This window comes from Orbicella franksi, chromosome 3 (assembly GCF_964199315.1).
Source record: "Orbicella franksi chromosome 3, jaOrbFran1.1, whole genome shotgun sequence".
NCBI classification, from domain to species: domain Eukaryota; kingdom Metazoa; phylum Cnidaria; class Anthozoa; order Scleractinia; family Merulinidae; genus Orbicella; species Orbicella franksi.
The window spans coordinates 7,465,218-7,488,291 of record NC_138147.1 but is presented as its reverse complement, the minus strand read 5'-3'; the positions used below and the strand labels follow the sequence as shown (position 1 = coordinate 7,488,291).

General features: G+C 40.8%; 2 protein-coding genes across 2 annotated transcripts in view; one reads left to right on the top strand and one right to left on the bottom strand.

Moving 5' to 3' along the window:
* LOC145481019 (peroxiredoxin-4-like) overlaps window positions 1–23,074 on the bottom strand; it is a 254,197-nt gene that overhangs the window by 145,311 nt on the left and 85,812 nt on the right. The window lies entirely within an intron of this gene.
* On the top strand, window positions 1,430–22,995 carry LOC145481001 (uncharacterized). Its single transcript, XM_081459358.1, has 23 exons — window positions 1,430–3,247; window positions 4,155–4,358; window positions 5,022–5,148; window positions 5,387–5,608; window positions 6,593–6,636; window positions 7,021–7,088; window positions 7,493–7,564; window positions 9,288–9,434; window positions 10,082–10,247; window positions 10,358–10,579; window positions 10,945–11,084; window positions 11,454–11,628; window positions 12,093–12,359; window positions 13,534–15,288; window positions 16,315–16,467; window positions 16,990–17,242; window positions 17,509–18,197; window positions 18,572–18,664; window positions 19,047–19,129; window positions 19,496–19,592; window positions 20,013–20,097; window positions 20,337–20,482; window positions 20,906–22,995. Exons 1-23 carry the CDS (start codon window positions 2,768–2,770, stop codon window positions 20,990–20,992), a joined length of 5,775 nt encoding a protein of 1,924 aa, XP_081315484.1. The 5' UTR covers window positions 1,430–2,767; the 3' UTR covers window positions 20,993–22,995.

Sequence of the window (23,074 nt, the reverse complement as noted above, 5' to 3'; positions counted from 1 at the left end):
CTGCATATTTTCACCCCTCCCTTCCCCCCTTTTTTTCCTCCGGTCCTGTCCTCTTACTTTACTCCACCGGTTTCCATCGGTGTAACTCGGTATAGAGAGCCTCGCTTTGGTCGCGGTTTCTGTAGCAACCGTCCAAGCACCTACACCCTCGGTCGGGCCCGCAACTCGCTTCGGGACCAGGCCTCCGTAGGTGCTTCGCCCTTTTGCATCGAGTTTTATAAACCTGCGAGCCAGCGAGCCATGCGAGCCAAGGGGCGAGCCATGCGAGCCATGCGAGCCATGCGAGCCATGCGAGCCATGCGAGCCATGCGAGCCATGTGAGCCATGCGAGCCATGCGAGCCATGCGAGTCATGCGAGCCACAGTACAAATGTTAAGAATTTTTATGTTACATTTATATTCGCATGAGAGCAAGAGCAAGAGCAACGGAACAAGATGAATAAGATCGCAATATTAAATTCTTGCAGCGACTACACAAACCGTCACTAAGGACGTTTTTTGAATTAGCCAATCAGAACAAGAACAAGAGCAACGGAACAAGATGAATAAGATCGCAATACATGTATTAAATTCTTGCAGCGACTACACAAACCGTCACCAAGACGTTTTTTGAATCGCCCAATCAGAAGTCAAGCTAAAAAAAATCAAATAGCTACAAATGCCTCACAATGCATGGAAAGCCGATAAGGGTACCACAACTGTCATAATGAACAGAACAGATAAATTCAACGAGGGTCAAGTCCAACTTGATGATATACATACCGACCCTTCGACAAACCTATGGTTGACACCACGGCCAAAAAAGTTCATCGATTGATTCGATCACTACTTCAAGAAGGCCACATGGACCAAATGACGGCCAAATGGCTCTCCCTTACGCCCGATCCTCCGCGAATACCAGTGTTTTACACACTTACAAAGATTCACTGACAAACCGACACCCGTCGGTAGACCTATTATATCAGGGTGTGACGGCCCTACAGAAAGGATCTCATCTTTTGCTGACCACCTTCCTCAGCCGATAGCACAAAGACAAGCCTCGTATCTTAAAGATACAGCAGACTTTCTTAACTTCATCGAGAAGACTAAACTGCCTAAGAACACCATTCTTGTCTCAATGGACGTCACCAGCCTCTTCACAAACATACCACAGGAAGAGGGTATTACCACAGTATGCGAAGCATACGAAGAGTTTTATCACGAGAACCCTCCAATTCCTAGGTATTTAAGAGAAATGCTCACTCTGATTTTACAAGAAAACTCGTTCCAATTCAGTGGAAAAGATTACCTCCAAACTCATGGAACAGCCATGAGAACGAAAATGGCCGTAGCTTTTGCTAACATATTTATGGCCAAAATAGAAATAGAAATACTCAGACAATTGCAAAGCAACACGAAACCCATCTTTTGGAAAAGATTTCATCGATGACGTCATATCTATGTGGAACACAAGTAAAGACAAAATAAGAGATTTCCTTCTAACGGCAAACAGTTTTCACCCAACGATCAAATTCACGGCTGAAATCTCAGAAACAGAAACTACGTTCTACGTTCTACACATAACAAAAATATGAAACAAAGAAAAAAATTCGTCCAACTCAGGGCTGCCATTACTATGACGCAAGACTTGGCACGATGTACAGATGTTTAGAGCATTTTTCATATTTGACGCACTAACAATAGTTCTGGCAACCGAAGCGAGATTAGGACTTTTTCTGGGAATATTTCAATTTTAGGCACTTTTGTAGATAAATTTAAAAATAATTTCCCAGGGAAAGAGAGAGTACCCTAGGAGCGAGGTTGTACCGTTTATACTCGTCCCCAGGGTCATCTCCGCTTTCAAGATGGCGAGCGGGCGGTTTGTAGCGGTAGTTTAATTTAGTGATAGTCGGGCGCTAGATGTTTCTTGGTGAAATGATGGACGACCTCCCAGACCGATCGAAGAAAAAAAATACTCGCAAAAATGGCTCGCATGACTCGCATGGCTCGCGTGGCTCGCATGACTCGCATGGCTCGCACCGTGGCTCGCATGGCTCGCTGGCTCGCAGATTTAGCAGACCCTTTTGCATCCCCTGACACTCCTCGCCGGTGGTCGCGTAGCGCAAACATTAAGGACCTGTTTACAGGGAGAGAGGGTTACCCTAGTTTTTCACGTAGTATCAGCCTTGCAGTCTATTGTTTGTTTACCATAGCAAGCGGGTTACCCTAGCAGGCCGGTTACCCTAGCACTCACACATTTCCTATTTTTTCCTTCGTCGTGTTTACAAGGCAGCCAGGGTTACCCGGGAAGGCGGGTTATCCTATCTGTGTGCTAGGGTTACCCTGGTAGGCGGGTTAATTCTCTCCATTGTAAACACTCCAGGTAGAGTTAACCCGCCTACCCGAGTTAACTTTCTAATTGTTTCCAGACCCTTTGAGTGTAACTGCGCATTAAGTTGTCCCGGGTTGTAGGGTTATCCTACCTGTGAAATTTTGCTTGTAAACCCGGGCTATCTTTTGCCCTCCAGCTGGGGTTAACCCGTTAATTTGCGCTTGCTAGGGTAACCCTCCCTTCTTGTGAACAGGCCCAAACTTGCCCGCCAGCGGCTGACCTTGACCAGCGGTGCTTCCCAATGAACCAATCAGAAGAAAGTGAGATCAACGAGTGGCAAGTTCAAAAGTTTGCCTTCGCTTCTGTTCGATGTCGAAATAGTAAACCTGCATATTTTGCCAAAGATTTTTGCATCTTCTCAACATTTTCCTTAAAAATTGTTGTGTGAGAAAAAGAAATGACCGAGCAACAACATAACTGTCTTTCGGACGGCGAAGAAGATCCAGAAGAGAGTCAGATCGACCATCCCATAATCTGCCACAACGATGGGGACATTCGCAAAAATCTCTTCGACGAGTTTGACGTTCCAGCAAAACAGAAGACATCTTCGGACAGCTCTGGGCGCGAGTACATGAAAGTCTATTTGAGAGTTCGCCCTTTTAGTGATGAAGAAATCGAGGGAAATGAAAATCAACAATGCGTTGAAAAAGAAAGCCGTACAACCGTCTTGATGAACGCGCCCAAGGAATCGTTTGCATTCAAAAACAGTACTCGCGCTGGTGGCGAGATTTCGCATCGATTTTCGTTCACTAATGTGTTCGATGAGGAAACAACGCAAAAATCGTTCTTTGATGAAACAACACTACCCTTGGTGACTGATTTCATTCACGGACAAAATTGCTTGGTTTTTACATACGGAGTAACGAACTCGGGAAAGGTAAGTTTGAGACATAGAAGGAAGTTGCAGAAGTTAGTCATGCATAGGAGAATAGAAATAAAGAATTACAGTCATTTAGCTCCATGGTTAGATCGCTCCAAATCAGTTCACTCTAACCAAAAGTTAGATTGCTCCACACAGGCCGAGTTCGCCACCTCAGCTAACCGAGTTTGGCTTGGCAGTGAACGAGGAATAATCTATATATGCGCGTTAATGGAGAGAACTGACTTGGAGCGATCGAAGTGACCGGATACCAGAATGAAACGACGCGCAAGAATAAAGTAATATTTGTTTCAAAATTGTAATAAGCATATTTTAAAAATTATCTAAACAGTCGCGGAGTTTCTGCTTTGAATAACAGATCAGAGAATTCCTTCCGGAGAAAATCAAATTCCGGCAAATGTTGTGAATAGATTTTACAAGCTCGAAGCTCCAGCAAGTAAACAACTAGTGGCCGTACTTTACATTTTCAAGTTCAGAAATTTTGATACCCTATGTTGAGGTGTTTTTGTAAAATAATCGCATTTGAAATTGTGACGGGAGTTACATGACTGTAGATTCTAGTTTATAAGTTGTCAAGTTTGTAAATCATTACATTGTACCATGAAAATGAGTTTCTGGAAGTACAATGAACTCTTTCAAATACCTCCAAAACAACAGTCATATTTTCAGGGTTATATTGGCAAACATATATACCACTGAAAGTTAATACATGTACACACACAAAAAAAGGATTTTTATTTTGGCAAGTCAAATAAGTCTACATGTACCATTGTGTTGACAGATCTTTGAAGAGTGCAAGGTAGGTACTCTGCAAATTTTATCAAGACGGAAAGTTGTAATGAAAACTTTTACCACATGGCTGATATCATTGATTGCCCAAATTTATTTTGATTACATATTTCAGACCTACACAATACAAGGTACCCCTAAGGATGGTGGAGTACTGCCTAGAAGTCTTGATGTCTTGTTTAACAGCATCGAGGGGAAGCATTACCACAGGATGAATCTTAAGCCAAGGTTCTGCACAGATGTTACAAGACTCACAGATGATGAGGAACACAAGGAGAATAATTACAAGAGTACTTTGCTTTCATCTCTTGATAAAGAGGTGTGTGTTAATTGCCACACTCTACCATTTTCTTTTTATGGGTCTGTTCGCAGTTGTTATCTCCCGGTTTGTCTAGTATGCCTGAGGAGTAAAATGGCAAGATTCTTTTCAATTTTGTACAATGGCTTACAGGATGGATGATTGGTATCACCACCCCCTTACACCAAACCCCTACCCAAGGGGTCCAAGGACTGTTTCTTGTTGAGCCTGTCTGATTCTTGAGCAATCCAGCATGGCTGGACCTCTCAAGGGACACATTTACTTTGAGCCTCCCAGTTTTAACTTTTAAACATAATTAACTTGTGTAAACCTGCAGATTTACTTGTACATAGCACTTTATTTAACTTTTGTAAACCTGGTTTACTTGTTCATACATGTTGATGTAGCGCTATATTTAACTTGATTTTTAACTTAGTGTATTTTTGCCTTAATATGTATCTTATTTTATATATCCTAGTAATTCTTATTTATTAGTTTTATATTCTCAGTCAGCAGGACCCCGTTGATAACAGTACAGTACTTTGTACTGAAGGGTTATCCTGGGTATATGTTCGATTATTATTATTATTATTTTTATCATTATCATTATCATTATCATTATCATTATTATTATTATTGTACAAACCTCGTTGAATTGTTCATAGCAATCTTTGTGATTTTTAGGCTTTTGACCTCAATGCTCTTCTAAAGCTGGACCAAGATTCCACGGCTGAATTGTCAAAAGCCAGCTGCGCTGATGAATCGGCTTTACATAACACAATCAGAAGTCAGGATGGAAGAGAACATGAAGGTAACTACATGTAGAACTGACTGCTAACGAAAAACTTTTGTTCACTTTTGCTTTAATTATAGGAAGATTTCTGCTTTCGAGTAGTGTCTGCAACAGACAAAGGGTTTCCACATTAAAAGTGGCAACTTCCCTCTTCAGTATTTTCTTATGGGTAGCCTTGGAAGTCAGCAGAAAAGCATCTCATAGACAAGGTAGGTAAGGTAAAGCCTGCATGAGTGAATTTATTTTGTTATTGCAGAGCCCTCTATTGATGTGGACGAAAACATCTCCAGAGTAGTAGATGACACCACAATCAATGTTGATGCCCAAGGACCTGTAAAATTTTCAGTGTGGGTGTCTTTTGCTGAAATCTACAATGAAACCATCTACGACTTATTGGAACCATGTCCACCAGGGAAGGGCAAAAAGAGGACAACACTCAGACTTGGTGATGATACAAATGGAAACCCGTACATTAAAGGTGGGTTCACTCATTTCTTGCTAAAATATAACCAAGCTTTTTTTACAGTTAAAACTGCTGTGTAAGAACCTAGTGGTTTAAGAACCTGCTGACAGAAATTTGCCATCTTAAACCCCCAAAATATAAGAACCTGTTCAGCCAAGCAAGAGCAAGCAGGTTCTTATATGTGGGTTACAGTTTAAATATGAACTCTTATTACAGAGGCAACTCCAAATATACATTCTGTAATCAGTTGCATTAGGCATATCTTAATATAGTTGTGAATACATGTATAACTAAATACTGTATTTTAAGGACCAAACTCAAGTTTATTCATTTTTCTAGTTATCAACAACTATGTCTCCTTCATAGAAATTAAGAACCTAAAAAGAAACTACTTAGCCTAAATTGCCAATGATTCCCCCAAAATACAAGAACCTACTGTATTTTGCCAGACTTATGTTGGTTCTTACACGCGGTTTTTCCTCTACATACATTTGAGTGGAAAGCTAAGTGAGACCACAGCAATTCTACAGAATTTTATAAAAGCTAATTAAAAGAAAAATTCCAGTTTGTTTTGCAGAAATGTAGACAAATTCTAAATGTAGGCAAAATTGTAAACAAAAACGTAAACAAAATATAAAAATTGGCTGATGAGGATTGTTGTATTGGAGCTAAAAGAATAGGCTTGATTTCCAGCCATTTTGTGAGCCTGCATTCCTTGTGGGAGGAGGAAAAACAATCGTACTCCCAAAATGGTTGAAAATCAAGCCTGCTAAAAGAAAAATAAGTTTATTTTTATTGTGAGTTTTACAGTTACATTCGCTGTTGAAGAAATGAATCCTCCAAAAGACTAAGACTAGTTACGCTAATGGTTTAATATACTGTAAATTAAAAGTCTGCGAACAGGCTCACTCGACTAGCCCACAATACACCCCACCGGGAGCCTGTTCGCAGACTAGTTGATTTAGTGGTGTTTAATAAATCAATGTGTTTTACTTCCAGGGTTAAGAGAAATTTATGTTTCTAATGCTGATGAGGCGTACAAGGTAAGGCTTGTTTTTTTAATTTATTTATTTTCTCAGACATGGTCAGTTTCTATCTCTGTCCAATTAGCCTGTGAACAGGCTCTAGTCAAGGATGGAGCAAAGAGAAAACGGGAAAAACGAGGAGAGGAGAGAGAGGAGGGGGTGCTGCAACCCCTGCCCCATTTCCTACTCAGCCAGTTCCTTCTGATCCCTTCCAGCCATGGCCTTCAAGCTGGAGCCTGTTGACAGTTTGTAGGCTACTCTGTCCTGACCAGTGTTTTCTAAAATATTTTTTTCCTTCCTCCCATTTCATTTGTTTTTTTGTTCATTGACATTGGTTGATTAATATTAATTCATTTAATACTTCAAGTTTTTAATTTGAATGTCATTTTTTCTCTCTCTCAGATTCTCAAGATTGGTCAAAAGAATCAAAGAATAGCATCAACAAAGTTGAACCAGTGCTCTAGTCGCAGGTAAACACAGTGAAAATAATAATATTTTAATTTATCGATCTGGTCAATACTATGAATTGCCACTTATAAGTCCTGGGCTTATACAATTTCGTAAGGGCTTTTAGTTGGGCTTATAAACAGAGGGGCCTATATCCGAGAGGGCTTATAACCTGAATTAAAAAAAAAAAAAATGAGCTATAGCTGTGCTGATCAAAATAGTTTTTTATTTGCTGGATTTTAATCTTATATCCGGAAGTGGGGGAGGAGGGGCTTAAAGCCCGAGGTATTTTTTGGTTTACAGGTAGATGGGTCCATAACCGAGGGGTCTTATAAGTGGCAGTTTGCAGCCGTCCATAAGTAAAAAAAAATGACAAAGAAATTAATTCTGATGACTCAGACATCAAAATATTTTGCTTACTCTTCAGTCACTGCATCTTCAGTGTCAAGGTTTTGAGAGTTGTGGATGTTGAAGATCCTCATGTGGCACGTGTCAGTAGGTAGGAATTATGCCATAAAAAGTACCTCTTACAAGCTTGTGGTCTAAGAAAAATTTTGAGGAGCCTAAAGGTTCCTAACCCTGAAATCCTGGCTGCCCTGGACTTGACTAAAGCTTATATGAAAATAGTAAGTTTTTCCAGTCACCCAAAGGCAAAAATTAGTCGCCTGTGGCACACGGGCGCTTCTAGAGCACAGCCCTGTGTTAGTTATAGTTTACTAGGCAATTGCTTTTCAAGTGATTGCCTTATGTTATCAGCTTGAATGTTTCAATTTTAACAAATTCCTGATAGAATTCATGAAACTTCTCAAACCAATACAGTGGAACCTCTCCAATACGGACACCAAAGGGGCAGAGTGAAGTGTGTAATCGACAGCAAGTGTGCGTATTTTTAATCAGGCAAACATCATCAGGGACGGCAAATGTCAACTGGCTGCTGGCAGTCTGTATTTCTCTTGAAATCAGGCAGGGGGTATGAGGTGAAACATATCAGACTTAAGGTGGTATGGTACCCTCAATATGGACCAAAAAGTTTGTTTAAATATGGTGAAGAAAGATCAATTGTGTGCTATTGCACTCAAGAAGAGAAATTAAATTCCTAGAGTTTTACTCAAAATGGTTGCTATGGAAACCAGCCACAGCCTTTTGAAGTAGTGTTTTATAGTATTGATGACAACACTTCCTGCTCTTTTACAAAACAAGAATTGGCTGTCAAATAATCATATCATGTAAGTTTCTGTTTTGTTCTGTGATATGAACCTAAGTTTTGACAGTTAACTCTTATTTTCAGTGCTTTTTACAGCTTTATTTGGAAATAACCTTAGTTTTTACCACACTCAGTGGACAAATCATCTCATGTCACGTGACAGACCTTAAAATGTTACGATTTTTTTGGTTTATATCATCACGACACTATTGGTCTTTGATGAGCCCAAGTTTCAGAAATTCTACTTAAAAACCTTGCAAAGTAGAAATGTTGGTGCGAAGTCAGTTGGTACAAAAGTAAACTTTTGAGAAAAATGCACTTTAAGTTTCTTACACGAAGTATTAAGCGTTTAACGAGCCACAAATAGTCGGGGAGGGGTGCAGATTGGATCTCGGGGGAGAGGGTGCAATGGTTGTTCTATTTTGTAAAAAGTTATCATAGTTGTGGGATATATTCCTTGTCATAAGGGAAATGAATGAGCCTGTGATGGCAATTTGAGGCAAAGCTTTTCACAAAGAATTACACCAATCGAGTTGTGCATGTCTTAAAAGTTTTTTCTAAATAGTTTCGTTCATATAAGTTAAAAATAATCTATATTTTTGGTCACGTTCTTATAGTAAACAGTCGTTGCTATGGCCATTGCCACGTAAAAAAAAATATACCACTGTGTACTTTCCTTAAATTTCACACTCATCTGGGAGGAAATTCGGCAAGATCTTTTCAAAATGTTTTTGACAAGTCCTCAAGGGTCTTAAGTCTTATATTTCCAAGAAATTGAATTTTTCATGAACATCGCCATATTTTAGGGTACCATACCCCCTTAAAAGGACTGGGACAAGAGGTGGGCGTGGCACCCCTTTGCATTTGCGTTCACCGATAAACACTCGTCCAACCCTAAAAGAAAAGACTAGCTGCCAGCAGTCTAGGGAAATGTGTCCCAGAGAGTACTGAATAATGAGCTACCGCTTTCATAACTTACAGAACACTTAGAGAAACACGTGTCTTGGTTGTGTTGCAGACTATCCTTTGTGGATCTGGCGGGCTCTGAGCGTTATTCTAAAACACAGAGCAAAGGGGACAGACTCAAAGAAGCTGGTAACATTAATACATCGCTGATGACTCTGGGAAAATGCCTTGAATATCTACGTTATAATCAGAGAAACCCGTAAGTGATGTTTGACTATTAAAATCAGTGCAATACAGGAGAGTTGCTGTATCTAGTGTGAAAGGTAACTTAATATTCATAGCCAAAAGATTGGCAGAAAAAACTTTAGATTAAAAAATTTAATAAGTCTTTCATGTAAGTAAATGCTCAACCGAAACTTTGGTAACGCTTAAACATATTTCGTTGATTTTTCTAACGTTTCCTTTTCTTAAGGTTCCTTTCATTGAAAGAAAAATTGCTGCAGCTATATAGCTAGCATTTTATTTCGATGTTCTTAGGAGCATGAAAATTTTGTGGAGTTTGAAATTTATTGAATGTGATACTGTACCTGGTCTTGTTTAGCAAGTTGCGACAAAATGTTGTCTGATTAAAGAAGGTTGTTTCATTATCAGATAGCGGATCACTGTAATAAAGTACGACTTTATCTTCTCTCAAAAATGCAAGTCAAGTAACACATATAGCCTAGCCACTCCAAATGAAGACCAGAAAAAATTGAGTACAAATATGTTATCAGTGAGTATAGCTGAGAAAAGAAAAACGAATTAAGATGAGATGGGCGGAAAAAGCACGCACCACATAATTTTTTTTTCCAATTTTTGCAGTTGTTTAAAAGTTAGCTTATCCTAACCAAGCTTTTCTTCCTGTAGGAGCCAACCTCTCATCATTCCATTCCGTGAGAGTAAATTGACGCGCTTATTCCAGGGATTTTTCTGTGGTAAAGGCCGCGCATCCATGATAGTTAACGTCAATATGTGTGCTTCCATGTTTGACGAGACCTTCCACGTGATGAAGTTTTCAGCTATCGCTAAAAAGGTGAGAAATTCGGGGCTTTACAATGTACTTCGTTCGAATTTTAGCGTGGATACCTCAAGCGAAAACCTGGATATATCTTTCAACCTTCCTTTAATTTCTGTTATTTTCAGGTAACTACCAGGGTAACAAAGCCAGTGGATTTACCTCCACCATCAAAGAAGGCGCGCGATTCAGCCCCTACACCGCGCTCCAAACCAGCAAGACCCTCTGTGCCATGGGCCAATGGAGCACTCACCACACCAGCCCCTCCGGATGACGCTCCAATACCGGAGGTGGATGAAGAGGATGATGAAAACGAAGCCACGACGGCGGAGCTTGGTGCTTATCAGCAGGTGAGTGAAAAAACTTGAGCAACTTGTCAGTGGGGAGGGGTGGGGTCTTTCATCTGATTGGCTCACTTTGCATACGGTGGCTGCGTCCGCAGTACCAGCGGCTGTCAAAACCGAGCTGTCCCACCAAAGCGACTCATTAAGTCTTTTGTTTCGTAGCTAACAAAAGTAAAGACAATACTAAAGTTGCTATGGCCTCTTCTAACACTTGGGCGACCCATTTCTGGCGCCAAATTAGAAACTTGGAGACACAAAATATTTCACGATTTATACTGTAAGCAATTTTCTTCGCCACCATTTCAACACATCCCCACTGTACATTGCGCCATTGTCCGTATTTAACTTTCTTTATTTTTCAATACTCACAGCAACTAATGGACCTGGTCAAGGTTCTCCAAGAAAAACTGATCGAAGAGAAACGGAAGATGCAGACATTAGAAGTGAAAATACGAGAGGAAGTGTGTCAAGAAATGGCGGAACAGCTGGTCTCCATTGAGAAAGCTTACAGGTGAAGCGATCTTACATGAAGCTTCCTTTGCGTAACTTATCGGCAAGAACGCTGCGTGTCATATGTATAAATATGACTGGACGTATGCGACGAACATACGGCTGGTATAGTGAAATCACACAGCTAGGTTCAGAGACATCGCGAAGAATCATTAAATGTGAATTCACTCAAAGAGGTAAAAATCGAAGCTTATGAAATGACTGGCAGCAGTAAGTCAAAAGCTTTATTAATCCAGAATTAACGGCATTCAAATTTCTAACCTTTGCGATGCCGGCATAAAAGTTCTACGAATGAACTAAACAACTCTTATGCTTATTGTGGAAGTTGTAAGTGAGAAACTAAGTTTGGAAATGCACGTGACTTTTGCAGTGAACGCGTAAAAATGGAAGTCACCGCTGTCGAGGAAAAGTGTGATCGGAGGATCGAATTACTGACGCAATCCATCAAAAAGACCAGGAAGAGAGCCCGGATTGAACGAATCGAAGAGGACGACGAGGAATGGGTACCAAGCGTGTTTTTACATGCAGAACAAACCAAGGTTCGGGTGAGTGAACTGGGAACGAATTTTCCAGAGTTCATGTAAGACAAAAATAGCCTGTAAGGAGTTCTGTACCTCATCTTCTTTGAATTTACATTAGTGCAAAGGGTTACTTTTCAACCTTGAAGCAGGATGAAAATCGCTCTTGAACTTATGTTACAGGTAAGGTTCAGTGTGCATACGAGCCAAGTGGCCCATCAGGCCGGGTTCTGTAGCATGAAGCGACTAGGAGTATTTCTACTCCCCCCTGGATGATCCTAGTCCAAGGCAGGGTTACCCCCTGCATTTAGTTCGCCGGTACCCATTTATACACATGGGTGGAGAGAGGCACCGTGAGAGTAAAGTGTCTTGCCCAAGAACACAACACAATGTCCCCAGCCAGGGCTCGAACCTCGGAATGAGGCAACCGCGCCTTCCACACTACAGTACTTATTAAGAACAGAATTAATTTTCTCTCGGTTTCGTTTAAGGAGAAACAACACCTCATAAGTGAACAGAACGCGAAGATCGCCGAGCTTCGACAAGAAGTGAAGCAGTTGAAAGAAAGCAGAAACGAAGAGACTGCGACATCTGAGGCCGTGTTAGAGTTGCAGGCTCATTTGAATGACGCTAATGAGGAAGTCACCGAGCTGAAACAGATGCTCGAAGAGGCTGGAGAGGCCTTCACCGAGAAAGAAGCTGAAATTAGTAAACTGAGAGCAACCCTTGACGATCAGGAAGCTTGTATGAAAAAGCAGGTGGGTTTTACTATAACGGGTTAGAAATGAAAAGCTATTTTTAGTTTGTTGTGTATTTAAGTTCTAAGGGCAAATACCTTATTACATGAAATTTTCGCGCCACGTTAATTTCGCAAATTTCGCGATTTAAAAAAAAAACGCGAAATTAAAGTGATGTGACGCGAACATTCAGTGTCGCGAACATAACATGACGCACAAATTAAGTGACTTACATTATGTTACTGTTGACATATAGTTCCGCCGTTGTGTTTTTGTTAATTTTGACGTTATTGTACCTTTGATAACGTCGGTTTACTAAATTCAAGGACATGTTCAAGTAACATTGCCAAGGAAATTAATTTTGTGTTACTGAAAAACGCGAAGTTAAAGTGATTCAAAATACAAAATTTTCGCAAAATCGCGGAATGTACGCACCTCAAAATCGCGAAATAAACGTTTCGCGAAAATTTCATGTAATAAGGTACGAAACCTTTCTGTTTCATCAAATTTCGACCAAGGTTTTTTTCATGTATTCATTCGTTTTTAAAATATATCCAATTTGCAATAAAAATTCACTGTGAAACAACTTCTAACCACATTTAGTAGAGGGGACTAACTATGTTCTAACCAAGCAACTGACAAAGTATGCACGAGACAAGTCACGCGGAAAATTGTTCTGTGTAAGAGCGCCTTAATTTGGTTATTTCTCAGTTTGCGAGCAGGGTATATTGGTGAGTGACTCACAAACAAGACACCCTGTTTTAAAATTTTGTTTTCCAATGGTCTCAATAGACTCAATTCAGCTGGCGACTGGAAGAAGATACTAGTAGAAATAAATGCTTGCGAAAGTCCCTTCGATGGCAAGCTAGCCATTGATTGGTTGAGTTGACAAGGGGCGCTGTTCTGATTCGCTAAAAAGTCAACAATCAAGCTACAGCAAACATTAAATGACGTAGCTCGACAGAGATCCGTGTCATCTCTCTGATTTGCTGACGCTCCGTTTCAAATTTTCGTGCGCAAATAACAACCAATCCCAAGGTAAAGCTATGTCATGACATCGGTGTGGAGATTTTATAGTTCGAACCTCAGACTTCTTTCAAGAGGGGAAGAACTAAGCGTGTGAGGAGAAATAAACGTTAACTAATGCGTTCATATTCTGTCTAATTTTGAAGCTGTTATTTTCCGCCTAATGCAGGACGCTGCCTTGAAGCACCTAACTGCTGAACTAGAGAAGGTTAAAGCAACGCCAAAAGTGGAAACCGATGTCGATGAGCTGTCACGGACGAAAGGAGCTCTTGGAGCAACCATGGCGAAACTGGCGGACGCGGAAAAGCAGTTAGAAACAAGAGACTCCATGATGAAAGAGTTAGTGAGGACTTTGGAGGAAACTCGAGAAGAGTTGGCACGGGAAAGAAGTTATGTCGCTCAGGCGTTTGACAACGACGAAGAAATGATCAGAATCAAAGAAGAACTGCAGAAAGCCGAAACGCAAAGTAAGGAGTTAGAGAAACACCTAGCCGACAAAGATGAGGCCATTTCGTCTTTGAAGAAGGTTATAGAAGACGCAAAGGCGACGAAGTTAGAGAAAAATTCCCAAGCTGAAGAGAAGGAGAAAACTATTGCTGAAAAGGTTACTGAGATAGCTGCTTTAGCAGAGCAACTAAATCAAGTTAAAGAGGAATTGCACTGCACGAAAGCTGAATTGGTTAAGATAAAAGTCGATAGCAGCGGAAAAGATTCACAACTTGACAAGCTAAGGAAAGAGTTTAATGACAAGGTGTTGGAGTTAGAGGACTCTTCAAGAAAAATATCCGACGCGGTTGCTGCGTTAGAAGACATGAAAAAGCAAGGTTTGGAAAAGGAGGCTGAACTGAACAATTTTAGGGAAGCGAATTCAGAAACGGCAACCGAACTTGAAAGTTTAAAGAAAGCTCTTGAAGAAAAGAACGAGGCTTTGGCGAGGGCAAAATGCGAAGCTAATTCAACTCAAGGCACTGAAGAATTTGATAAAGGGAAGGCTGACGAAATGACTAAGCAAGCAAATAGAATAAAAGACATGGAAGCAGAAATTCAAGAAAAAGCTCTTGAACTGGAAAATGCCAAAAGCGAAAGTGCGATACAGATAAGTGAGTTGGAAACAGAACTGACAGAGTGTAAAAAAGAGATAGAAAAGCTTCAGGCTGGGGATGCTTTGACGGAAATAGAACAGCAACTAGAAGAATCCACGAAAGCTCTGGACAAGAAAAACAGTCAAGTTATTGCCAGAAATAATACCATTAAAAGACTCGAGATGTCACTGGCCGAGAAAGAAAGGCTCTTGTCCGACATGGAAAAGCTGCCAAAGGAGCCAAATTTAAGAGCTAAAGAAGAGCTGAAGACCTTGCGAAGGCGTCTTGTGCAAGCGGATAAAGAAAAAGAGGAAAGCAGAGAGCTCTTGGCTAAAAAAGAGGAAAAACTCGAGGAAGCCAAGCAAGAGCTCGAGAAGCTTAAAAACGAACGTGACAAGAAATCAGCCAAGTTCTTGAGAGAACTACAAGACACAAGGACTGAACTTGCCAACGCCAAAGAAGACACAAAGAAGAAGCAAGAGCAAATTCAGTCTTTGAAAGAAAAATTGGATTCTCAGAGTCTGAAGAACGCTTGTTTGCAGACACAGTTGGAGAACGAGAAGAGAGGATTGTTAGAAAAAGAAAAAGCCTTCCAAGAAGCGAGAGAAGAATTGAATTGTGCGAAGAGTTCGTCCGCCACCGAACTCGATGAAGCGAGAATGCGGCTGGCGTCGACTGAAGAAAAATTACAAGAGTTGGAAGATGAAGTTTTCACGGCTAACGAAACAACTTCTCGAATTCAAGATGAAATGCGAAAATATCAGAACGAAGTAGTACCAGCCCTGGAAAACAAAGTGAAAGCTCTCGAGGAAGAACTTCTTCGCAACGGCGAAAGGATCAAGGTAAGCTTTTTACATTATTTTGGTAAAAGAACTGGATGGTCCTGGCCGTTCTTCTCGCCTACGTCACCGCCATGAATTGACCGCGGAAACTTGGTAGAAAAGGCCGCACAGGATCTATGCAAAGGTGTTTCTTAAGGCCGAGTAATAATTATACGGCCAATATTTTCTACCAACTTGTCGCTCAACAAAGTTACGTTGAAAGGTGTTGTTGCTCTTATGACCAACCTGTGCTGCAAGTTGCGGTAACGTATTCCGGGAAGTAGACCAAATTAAGTTGAATTTTGTGCAACATTTTGCAACAACTTACAAAACAGTAATAATATGCGCAACAACGCTGTTCAAATTGCAGTGTACGGTGAAACTAAATTTTCTTCCCACATTTACTGTAAAATAAACCTGCATTCAGCGGACACCTCTGTTAAGCGGACGCGGACACCAATATTAAGCCATTTTGTTGCACAAAACCTGCAATAAGCGGACACTTCAAGGGCTTTTTACTCCTAAAAGCTCAACTCGGACTCCTTTAACATTAAGTAGATTATTCCAGATTGATACATTGACTGACTGGACATTGTGCTATGAGCAGTCTTTGATCTTAAACCATGTTACACTGTGTTACAAAAGGGATAATAATTGACTATTATTGCACAATTTATTAGAACCTGTTTACAGCGGACACCCTGTATTAAGCGGACACTAGTAAGTGTCCCAAGGGTGTCCGTTTAGTACAGGTTTCACTCTATTAGATTGTTGGACGACAAGTGAAGTTGCAAGGAAAATGTTGTTTGCGTTGCTTAACATTAAGTGGAGGCTTGACTGTACTCGTGGAATTACTGCAGATTAATATAAAGGAACATTTTGGCAGTAACAGGGTTTTTCAAAGGTGTGGTCGGCAGGCTGTATTTTTGTTATATTGGCAACTCTTTTAATGTATAATGTTTTAGCTAGTGAATGACTAGACCAACTTAGCGGTTCGTAAAAGCTGTCAGTAGTGAAAACGTATTTTTATAATATTTGTGTTTTTAGGAGGCTGAAGAGAAGCTGGAGCAGGAATCAAGTGAAGCGCGCTCTCGATTGGAGAAAAGAAACGAGGAAATCGAACAGAAGGTCAAGGAAGTCAACGAGCTCAGGGAAGCCATAAAAACCTTAGATCAAGAAAAGTTCCAAGAACTGGATAAGGTATGCCTTTGTTTATAAAACTATTACTGTCATTATTCCAGCCACTGGAATTTCGGAAGATTTTTTTACTACTCTGAAGAATTTATATTAAACAATTAGATTATGAGCTCGAGATTTATATGGCGCGATAGTTAACGATGGTGCAGCTCGAGTCAACTATCACGCGCGAATTTCGTAATTGTTTTAGTGTAAATCTACCAGTGTAGTCGTTCAAAGCTTTATCTATTAAAATTCTCGTCACAGACACTTGGAAAACGTAAAGAAACGGCCGCCACTTTCTCAACAACCGCACATTGCAAGGCTACTCACTATGTACAACAAAGTAGATAGTGAGTAGCGTAGCCATTAATGAGTAACTGAACGGCATTCGTGATAGAACGCCAGTAAACTTTTACTAAATAATTTTAAACTGTGTCGTCACCTCAATGGGTTCTTGGCGGTTTGCTGGGTCTCGGTGATCTCGGTATTAAAGTCAATGTACTTTTTATCATGGCTATTTCTGTTTTGTTCCTTTTTTTCCAGGTGTGGCAGGAAATGATGTCTATGCAAAAGACCATCGAAGAAAGAAACAAAACGATTGACGAACAGGAACAGAAACTTCGCGAAGCGAGCTTAAAACAAGGCAAATCCGAAGAACTAAATCAGACAGTGACAGAGCAACTCAAAACAGAACAAGAGAAGTCCAAAGAGCAGATTAGGACTCTAACAGATCAACTCAAATCACTTCGTGAAGAAAAGAGTTCTCTGGAGGGAAGACTTCGTCTTGTCACGTCAGGTAGTTTATGAGTTGGCTCTGCTATACCACCCCCCATGTTTAAGCGTACATTCCCACTGAAATAGAGGGGTTTTTATGACACAAGGGGGGGGGGGGGGGGAGGGTAGGGTCGTTGGCACTTTGCTCCTTTGCCATCGCGTTTTTGACAGCTTACTTCCGTTTTCTACTTTTTTTAGGATAGTTGTTTGAGAGTTACAGGACACGCGATTACATTTACACACAGCTTAGAGGTACTTACATTTCTGAATCACATTTTGTCTCTTTAGATGCTGGAAAAGACAAAGAAGTCATTGCTAACCTACAAAAGGTTTTAGAGGAGCAGGATCGCACCTTGACAGAGCAAGGCCAAGCACTGGATGAGCGGCAAAACGAAATAGAAACTCTCACTACAGAGCTGCAAGTCTGGCAAGAAAAGTGTGCTTTGACAACCAGAGAACTGGAGAAAAAGAAAGAGGAGATTTCTGGTGTCAAAAAGCAAGCTTTCGTCGCCAGTGATGAAAAAAAGAGGCTGGAAAGTCAAATGAAGGACATGTCCAGCAAACAAGAATCCACCGAGCAAAATGCGAACGTGCGACTAATGCAAATGGAAGAAGAAATACGAAAGATGAAGCAGGATCGTTCTTGTCTTGAAGCGCAGTTGCGAAAGAGGGACGAGGAAATACGCAAAGCCCACGATTCAAGAGAAAACATCGTGAAAACCATGCACGAAGCGTTTGAAGTCGCCAAGGCTAACAAGGCTGAATACGAAATCAAACTGGCCACAGTCAGGGAGCAATGTCGACAAGACCTGAAGCGGGAGATGGATGAGGAGCTCCGGAGAACGAAACGCGACTTCCAGCGGCAGCTGAATGACAAAGACAAGAGTCTAGAAGAAATCAAAAGCGAGAAAGAGTCGGTGGAAAAGGCGCTGGCTGCTGAGAGATCAGAAGCATCCAAGACTGATTCCTCTGCTTCGGTAAAACGAAATTATTATAATGATGTAAATTTTTATGTCGTTGAACGTCACTTAGGAAAGGTGTCCATTGATTATAATACAGCGAAACCTCTCCTTTGGGATACAGGGGATGCTTACCAGTTAGCAAAACAATTCGGATATTTATGTCGAAAGTCAAATGGAACAATAATTTTCCGGAAAATCCGTTCGGAAATTATAAAGTACCTCCAAAAGTAGTCCTCTTTTTCCGTTCGAAACGGAACGGCGGAACTTTCCTTACCACTTGCTTAACTTTCTAGTTTGCAGTCTTACATCAGCGCTTAAATTGAGTCAACCTAGTTTTAGCTAGTCCGTGTTCCGAAGTAATAATTCACTTTCGCATTTGTTGTGTTTAGGAACCTGAAGCGACAGGCAGCATGGATGCGAAATCGTCTATTTTACAAAAGAAAACTTTGAAGAGAAACAGTAGTGATTTGACACTGGCTGAGGTAACTGCTAATAATATAGACAATATAGAACGTTTAATTTCCGCGCACGGCGTGTTGCATATAAGCGTGCTTTATGCTTATCTAATTTCGGTTCCTCGACTCACTTTCATACAGAATGAAAAGCACAGGAGAGGGGAGGGAAAGTTTTTAGTCAATTTGATCACAATGGAAGTCACAAGCCAGGGCCTCTTCACTTTCCCGTATGTTAGTTTTCATTGTTTTTTGCACGGGGAAGACTTTGAGAACGAAGGGGGGAGGGGTGGGAAGTGGAATTGCGCGCTCACACTGCTCCAGAAAGATAGCGTTATAGATATATTGTTGGGAAACTAACGTTACAGTTTTTTGTACAAGCTAATTTGTACTTTCCTGGCTTTCGTTTCAGGTCAAGAAGCAATTATCAGCCTCTAAGTCGCGCAAGATTGGAGACAGCGACGAAGAATTTACACCAGGCTCAGTCAGAAAAACGTGAGTGACCACAGTCGCAAGCTATACGGAGACCACTTCGAATCTTCGATTTGGAATGACGCACTACCTTTGAAGGAGCGACGTCACTGGCAAAGTCATAAGATAACTTGAATCGTCCTAATTTGAAACCACTACCTCTGTTATGACTCTTTTGTTGTTTTTTCTACCGAAGGAAACTGTTTTCTCGAAGTTTCTTCAGTTTAAACGTCAGATTGAACATCGCGACACGGTTCAGTGCCATAAAACATGCCTAGGTTTATCAGCCTTACAGGGTATTTTTTAAGAACAAACCCTAACCCTAACCCTGAAATGTCAATCTTTCCCAGATAAAATTAATCTTAACCATGTGGTTTTTCTTCTCCGCAGCCGAAGTCGGGCGTCTACGAAGAAAGCCGGGCGGTCCAGTTCGTGTAGATCTAAACGGACCACTCCTGCGACAAAAGTGGATATTTTGCCTTCAATGGTAACGATACCTATTTTTATGTTCAGTTGGGTTACCGGTCGTTTAAGCCTCAAGTCGATTAGCTCCCAACCAGAAGTCGATAAGCCCCCATATTTACGCTTAAAGCACGAGAAATAGATGGTGTTTTCGACTTCTGGTTGAGGGCTAATCAACTTCTGGTTTGGGGGCTAAACCATTAGGAGGTAATCGACTTGGGGGCTAATTGCAATTAGTCAATACAGATATAAGTTAAAACTAATTATTTCCTGGACATAAGAGCCTAATTCTTGAGAGTGCGGAATTTGGATGGAAACTTGAAGTAGTCTGATCTGTATAAACGCCGACTAAGGTAATTTGGTATCTATAAAAAAGCGCTGTACTTGGAGCCGAGCGTCTTCACTGGAATCGACAAATGTCAATGCCTTGTTGTTTTCTTCGCAGGAAGAGACTGAATCAGTTAAAGCTGGAGATGTAACTGAAAAGAAAAAGTTGTTTAAAGATTTACAAGAAAATGCTAACGGTGCAGGTAGGAAGTTGTTAATATCTGAATGACACTGAGACCATATGTAATTGCTGCTTTATTTATAATGGAAGGTATAATTAACTTCTCGCAAGCGTCAAAGGTGGTTTGGAGTATGGCCAGCACCCAATTTTGGAAATGCGCGCGAGATGTCCAGGTACTCTTAGAAGTGATTGAGCGCCCTTGTTGCAGTTATCGCAGCATACGAGAGCTAAATGGAAATTGTCCATTTGCTGTTTTCGCAGGTGGAGGCCAGGACAAAGACTCTGCTCAGCTTGGTGAAGGAAGAGAAAATATTCCTCCCACAAGCCAATCTACGACAAAAAAGAGAAGGAAGCTGTTCCAAAAACCCTCTTCAGTTGCATCTTTGTTGTCTCCGGCGACACTGACAGTGAGTTAAATAAATTACAATATTTAGAGAGGAAGCCACATCAGCCTTACCTGGTTTTCATTCGGGTCCTCTATCCCTGTCGAATTGGAATTTGGAAATAATGGTTTTTCAGGAGGGAGGAAAACCGGAGCACCCGGAGAAAATCCTCGGAGCAAGGCGAGAACCAACAACAAACTCAACCCACATGTGACACCGGACCGGAATCGTATTTCTTTTTAATGCATTTCACGTGAAATATTTCTAGAGGGACATAAACAACAGGGAAGCGTTTAGGAGCTGGTTGAGTAGCTTCTAGGGGAGTTTTTGCGAATCCCCCTCCAGAACCCCTAGGGTATTTGACTAGGGCAGTAAAATTACTTGTTACTACAGATTTCTTCGAGACCCTAAAAGTGTATCTTAATGTGTGATTTTGAATGTTCACAGGGAAGCAGGGATGACAAGACTGAGCAGGATTCCACAAGGAACATTGTTGCTAGGCAACTACGCCCGCGAGCTGTCAAATACAACTGAATTTCAAAAGCTTGTGTCGCTTAGGCCCCGTCCATGCTACTCCGGAGAAATTTGAAAACGCAGCGTTATTTTTACGGTGAGGCCTACCGTCCACATTAACCCTGAAAAATTGTCCACCGAAAGCGGAGCTTTTCGAAAACGCTTTTCAAACCGGAAGAGTTTCAAACGCCAGCTTTGTGTTTTAGACTAGACGGAAAACATTTTGAAAACATCTTCAGAGCTTTTCGAGAACCACAACGTTACGATAATCATGTTATGGCGGGAACAACAAGCAGGTGGCCACGTGAATTCGGCTAGACTACGAGTAGTCCCCCCTCGCGGTTTTCTTTCGCGTCACGCTCGACGGACTAAGCGAAAGAGGGACTGCTTGTAGTCTACACGAGTTCAATTAGACCCTTATTATGCGCATGTTCGCGTTTTTTTCGCGGTTGTTGTCGCGTTTTCAAACTTCTCAAGGGTAGTGTGGATGGAGAACATTTTACCGTTTTCTAGCTGAGGACGGAACCATTTCATGCACTATCCGTTTTCAAATTTGTCCGGCGCTGAGTTTTCTTTCGCGTAAATATTGTAGATAGAAATTATTACATATAAGACAGTTTCTGTTTTGGTTTTATCCGTCAAACATTGTACTTTATAATAGATGGTTTGAGTCAAAATTATCAAAAAATAATCAAAATCGCTTACTCTTTAATACAGCCGTTAAAGAATGCCTTTTCTTTAGAGATACAGCATATTAAAGGAGCTCAGCCACGGTATTTTGAGTTATTTTGGCCACATACAAAATTACCTTTAAATGGTAGGAAACCTGAAAATAACAGTTTAATAAGATAGAAAAACACCAAAGAGATAATGATAAACCATAAAGGAACAAGGATGGCTAAGGATGGAGAAGATTAACACGGATTATAAACGAGGAATTTGAAAAATTGAGGCTAAACTTCTCAATATGCACAAACCGTGACTGAGCTCCTTTAAAGTTAACCACCTATAGTCAATGTGCGCCCTGCAAATAGAACAATTTATACGAGGGGGCTGGTGACAATCTAATAAACACTTTCAGGAGAGCAGCAAGTTTTGTTTTTGTTGTTTTTTTTCTCTCTGGGAATTGAGAGACACTTTCGGGAAACAGGATGTTTTAAAAAGTAGAATGCTGTATCGGAACAAGTTACATTATTACTACATTACATTGCTCAAATAATGTTGTAACGGTTGTCACCCACTCACCTTGATTTGTCAATCGCCATACATATTATCTGATGTGAACATGCTGTGCTCCTGAGTACTAAACACCTAAAATGGGTTGAAGGTCAAGTTTACTGAACACAGTGCAGCAATGCTCGAGTTTTAATTTTCCAAAAGAAGCCTCCAATTTCCAAAGTAAGCGGTTTATTAAAATGTTCCCATGATACGATAAGCGAGATATGTAATCCGTCCTGAGATAGATACTCACTGGCTCGCGATTTCATAATTCATCAAATGAGTATCAGAATTAGCTTGATTGTTTCTGAAGGAATGCAGAGTAAAGGAGAAGGAAACGCACACGGTCTTGCTGCCTCTCTATCAGAATCTCTTTTGTCGTTGTAATCATTAGCTATGAGATTAATAAAGCACCGAGAAAGTGTGAGGAGGTGAAGGGAAAACTGCACTTTAAGTAGCAGGGATGAATTTAGATTGATAATCGTCGAAGGCAAAAATTCTACTTGAAGTGAAATAAAATGCAATTCTGAAGTAGCCTGCGAACGCTGACGTATTTCCGGCTGTCACTTGGTTTCGGCGAAACTCAAATTTAGGAGAAGATGGGGGACGCTTATTTAATTTTTCCCAAATCGTGTCCTGACATGATCATTTTTTAATACATCATCTGCGCGTAAACAACAACATAAGCTGTTTATCGACATGAAAAGCTAGTTTAAATCGCGACACCGTTAGTACTTAACGTGTTCACAAACTGAAACAATTTACAAATCTAATACAACGCGACGAAGACTACATCCTTTGTTGACTCAGTACTCGTCCACAAAATGGGCCAAGGTGAGGGGAGGCACTTATTTCAAATTTTGGCCGATAGGAGGGGCGCTTATT

Excerpts from the sequence above, each read along its gene's own strand:
- LOC145481001 (XM_081459358.1), top strand. The coding sequence starts at position 2,768 with ATGACCGAGCAACAACATAACTGTCTTTCGGACGGCGAAGAAGATCCA. Across the intron at positions 7,565-9,287 it reads CATGTGGCACGTGTCAGTAG|ACTATCCTTTGTGGATCTGG; the intron begins GTAGGAATTATG and ends GTTGTGTTGCAG. Across the intron at positions 10,580-10,944 it reads AGCTTGGTGCTTATCAGCAG|CAACTAATGGACCTGGTCAA; the intron begins GTGAGTGAAAAA and ends CAATACTCACAG.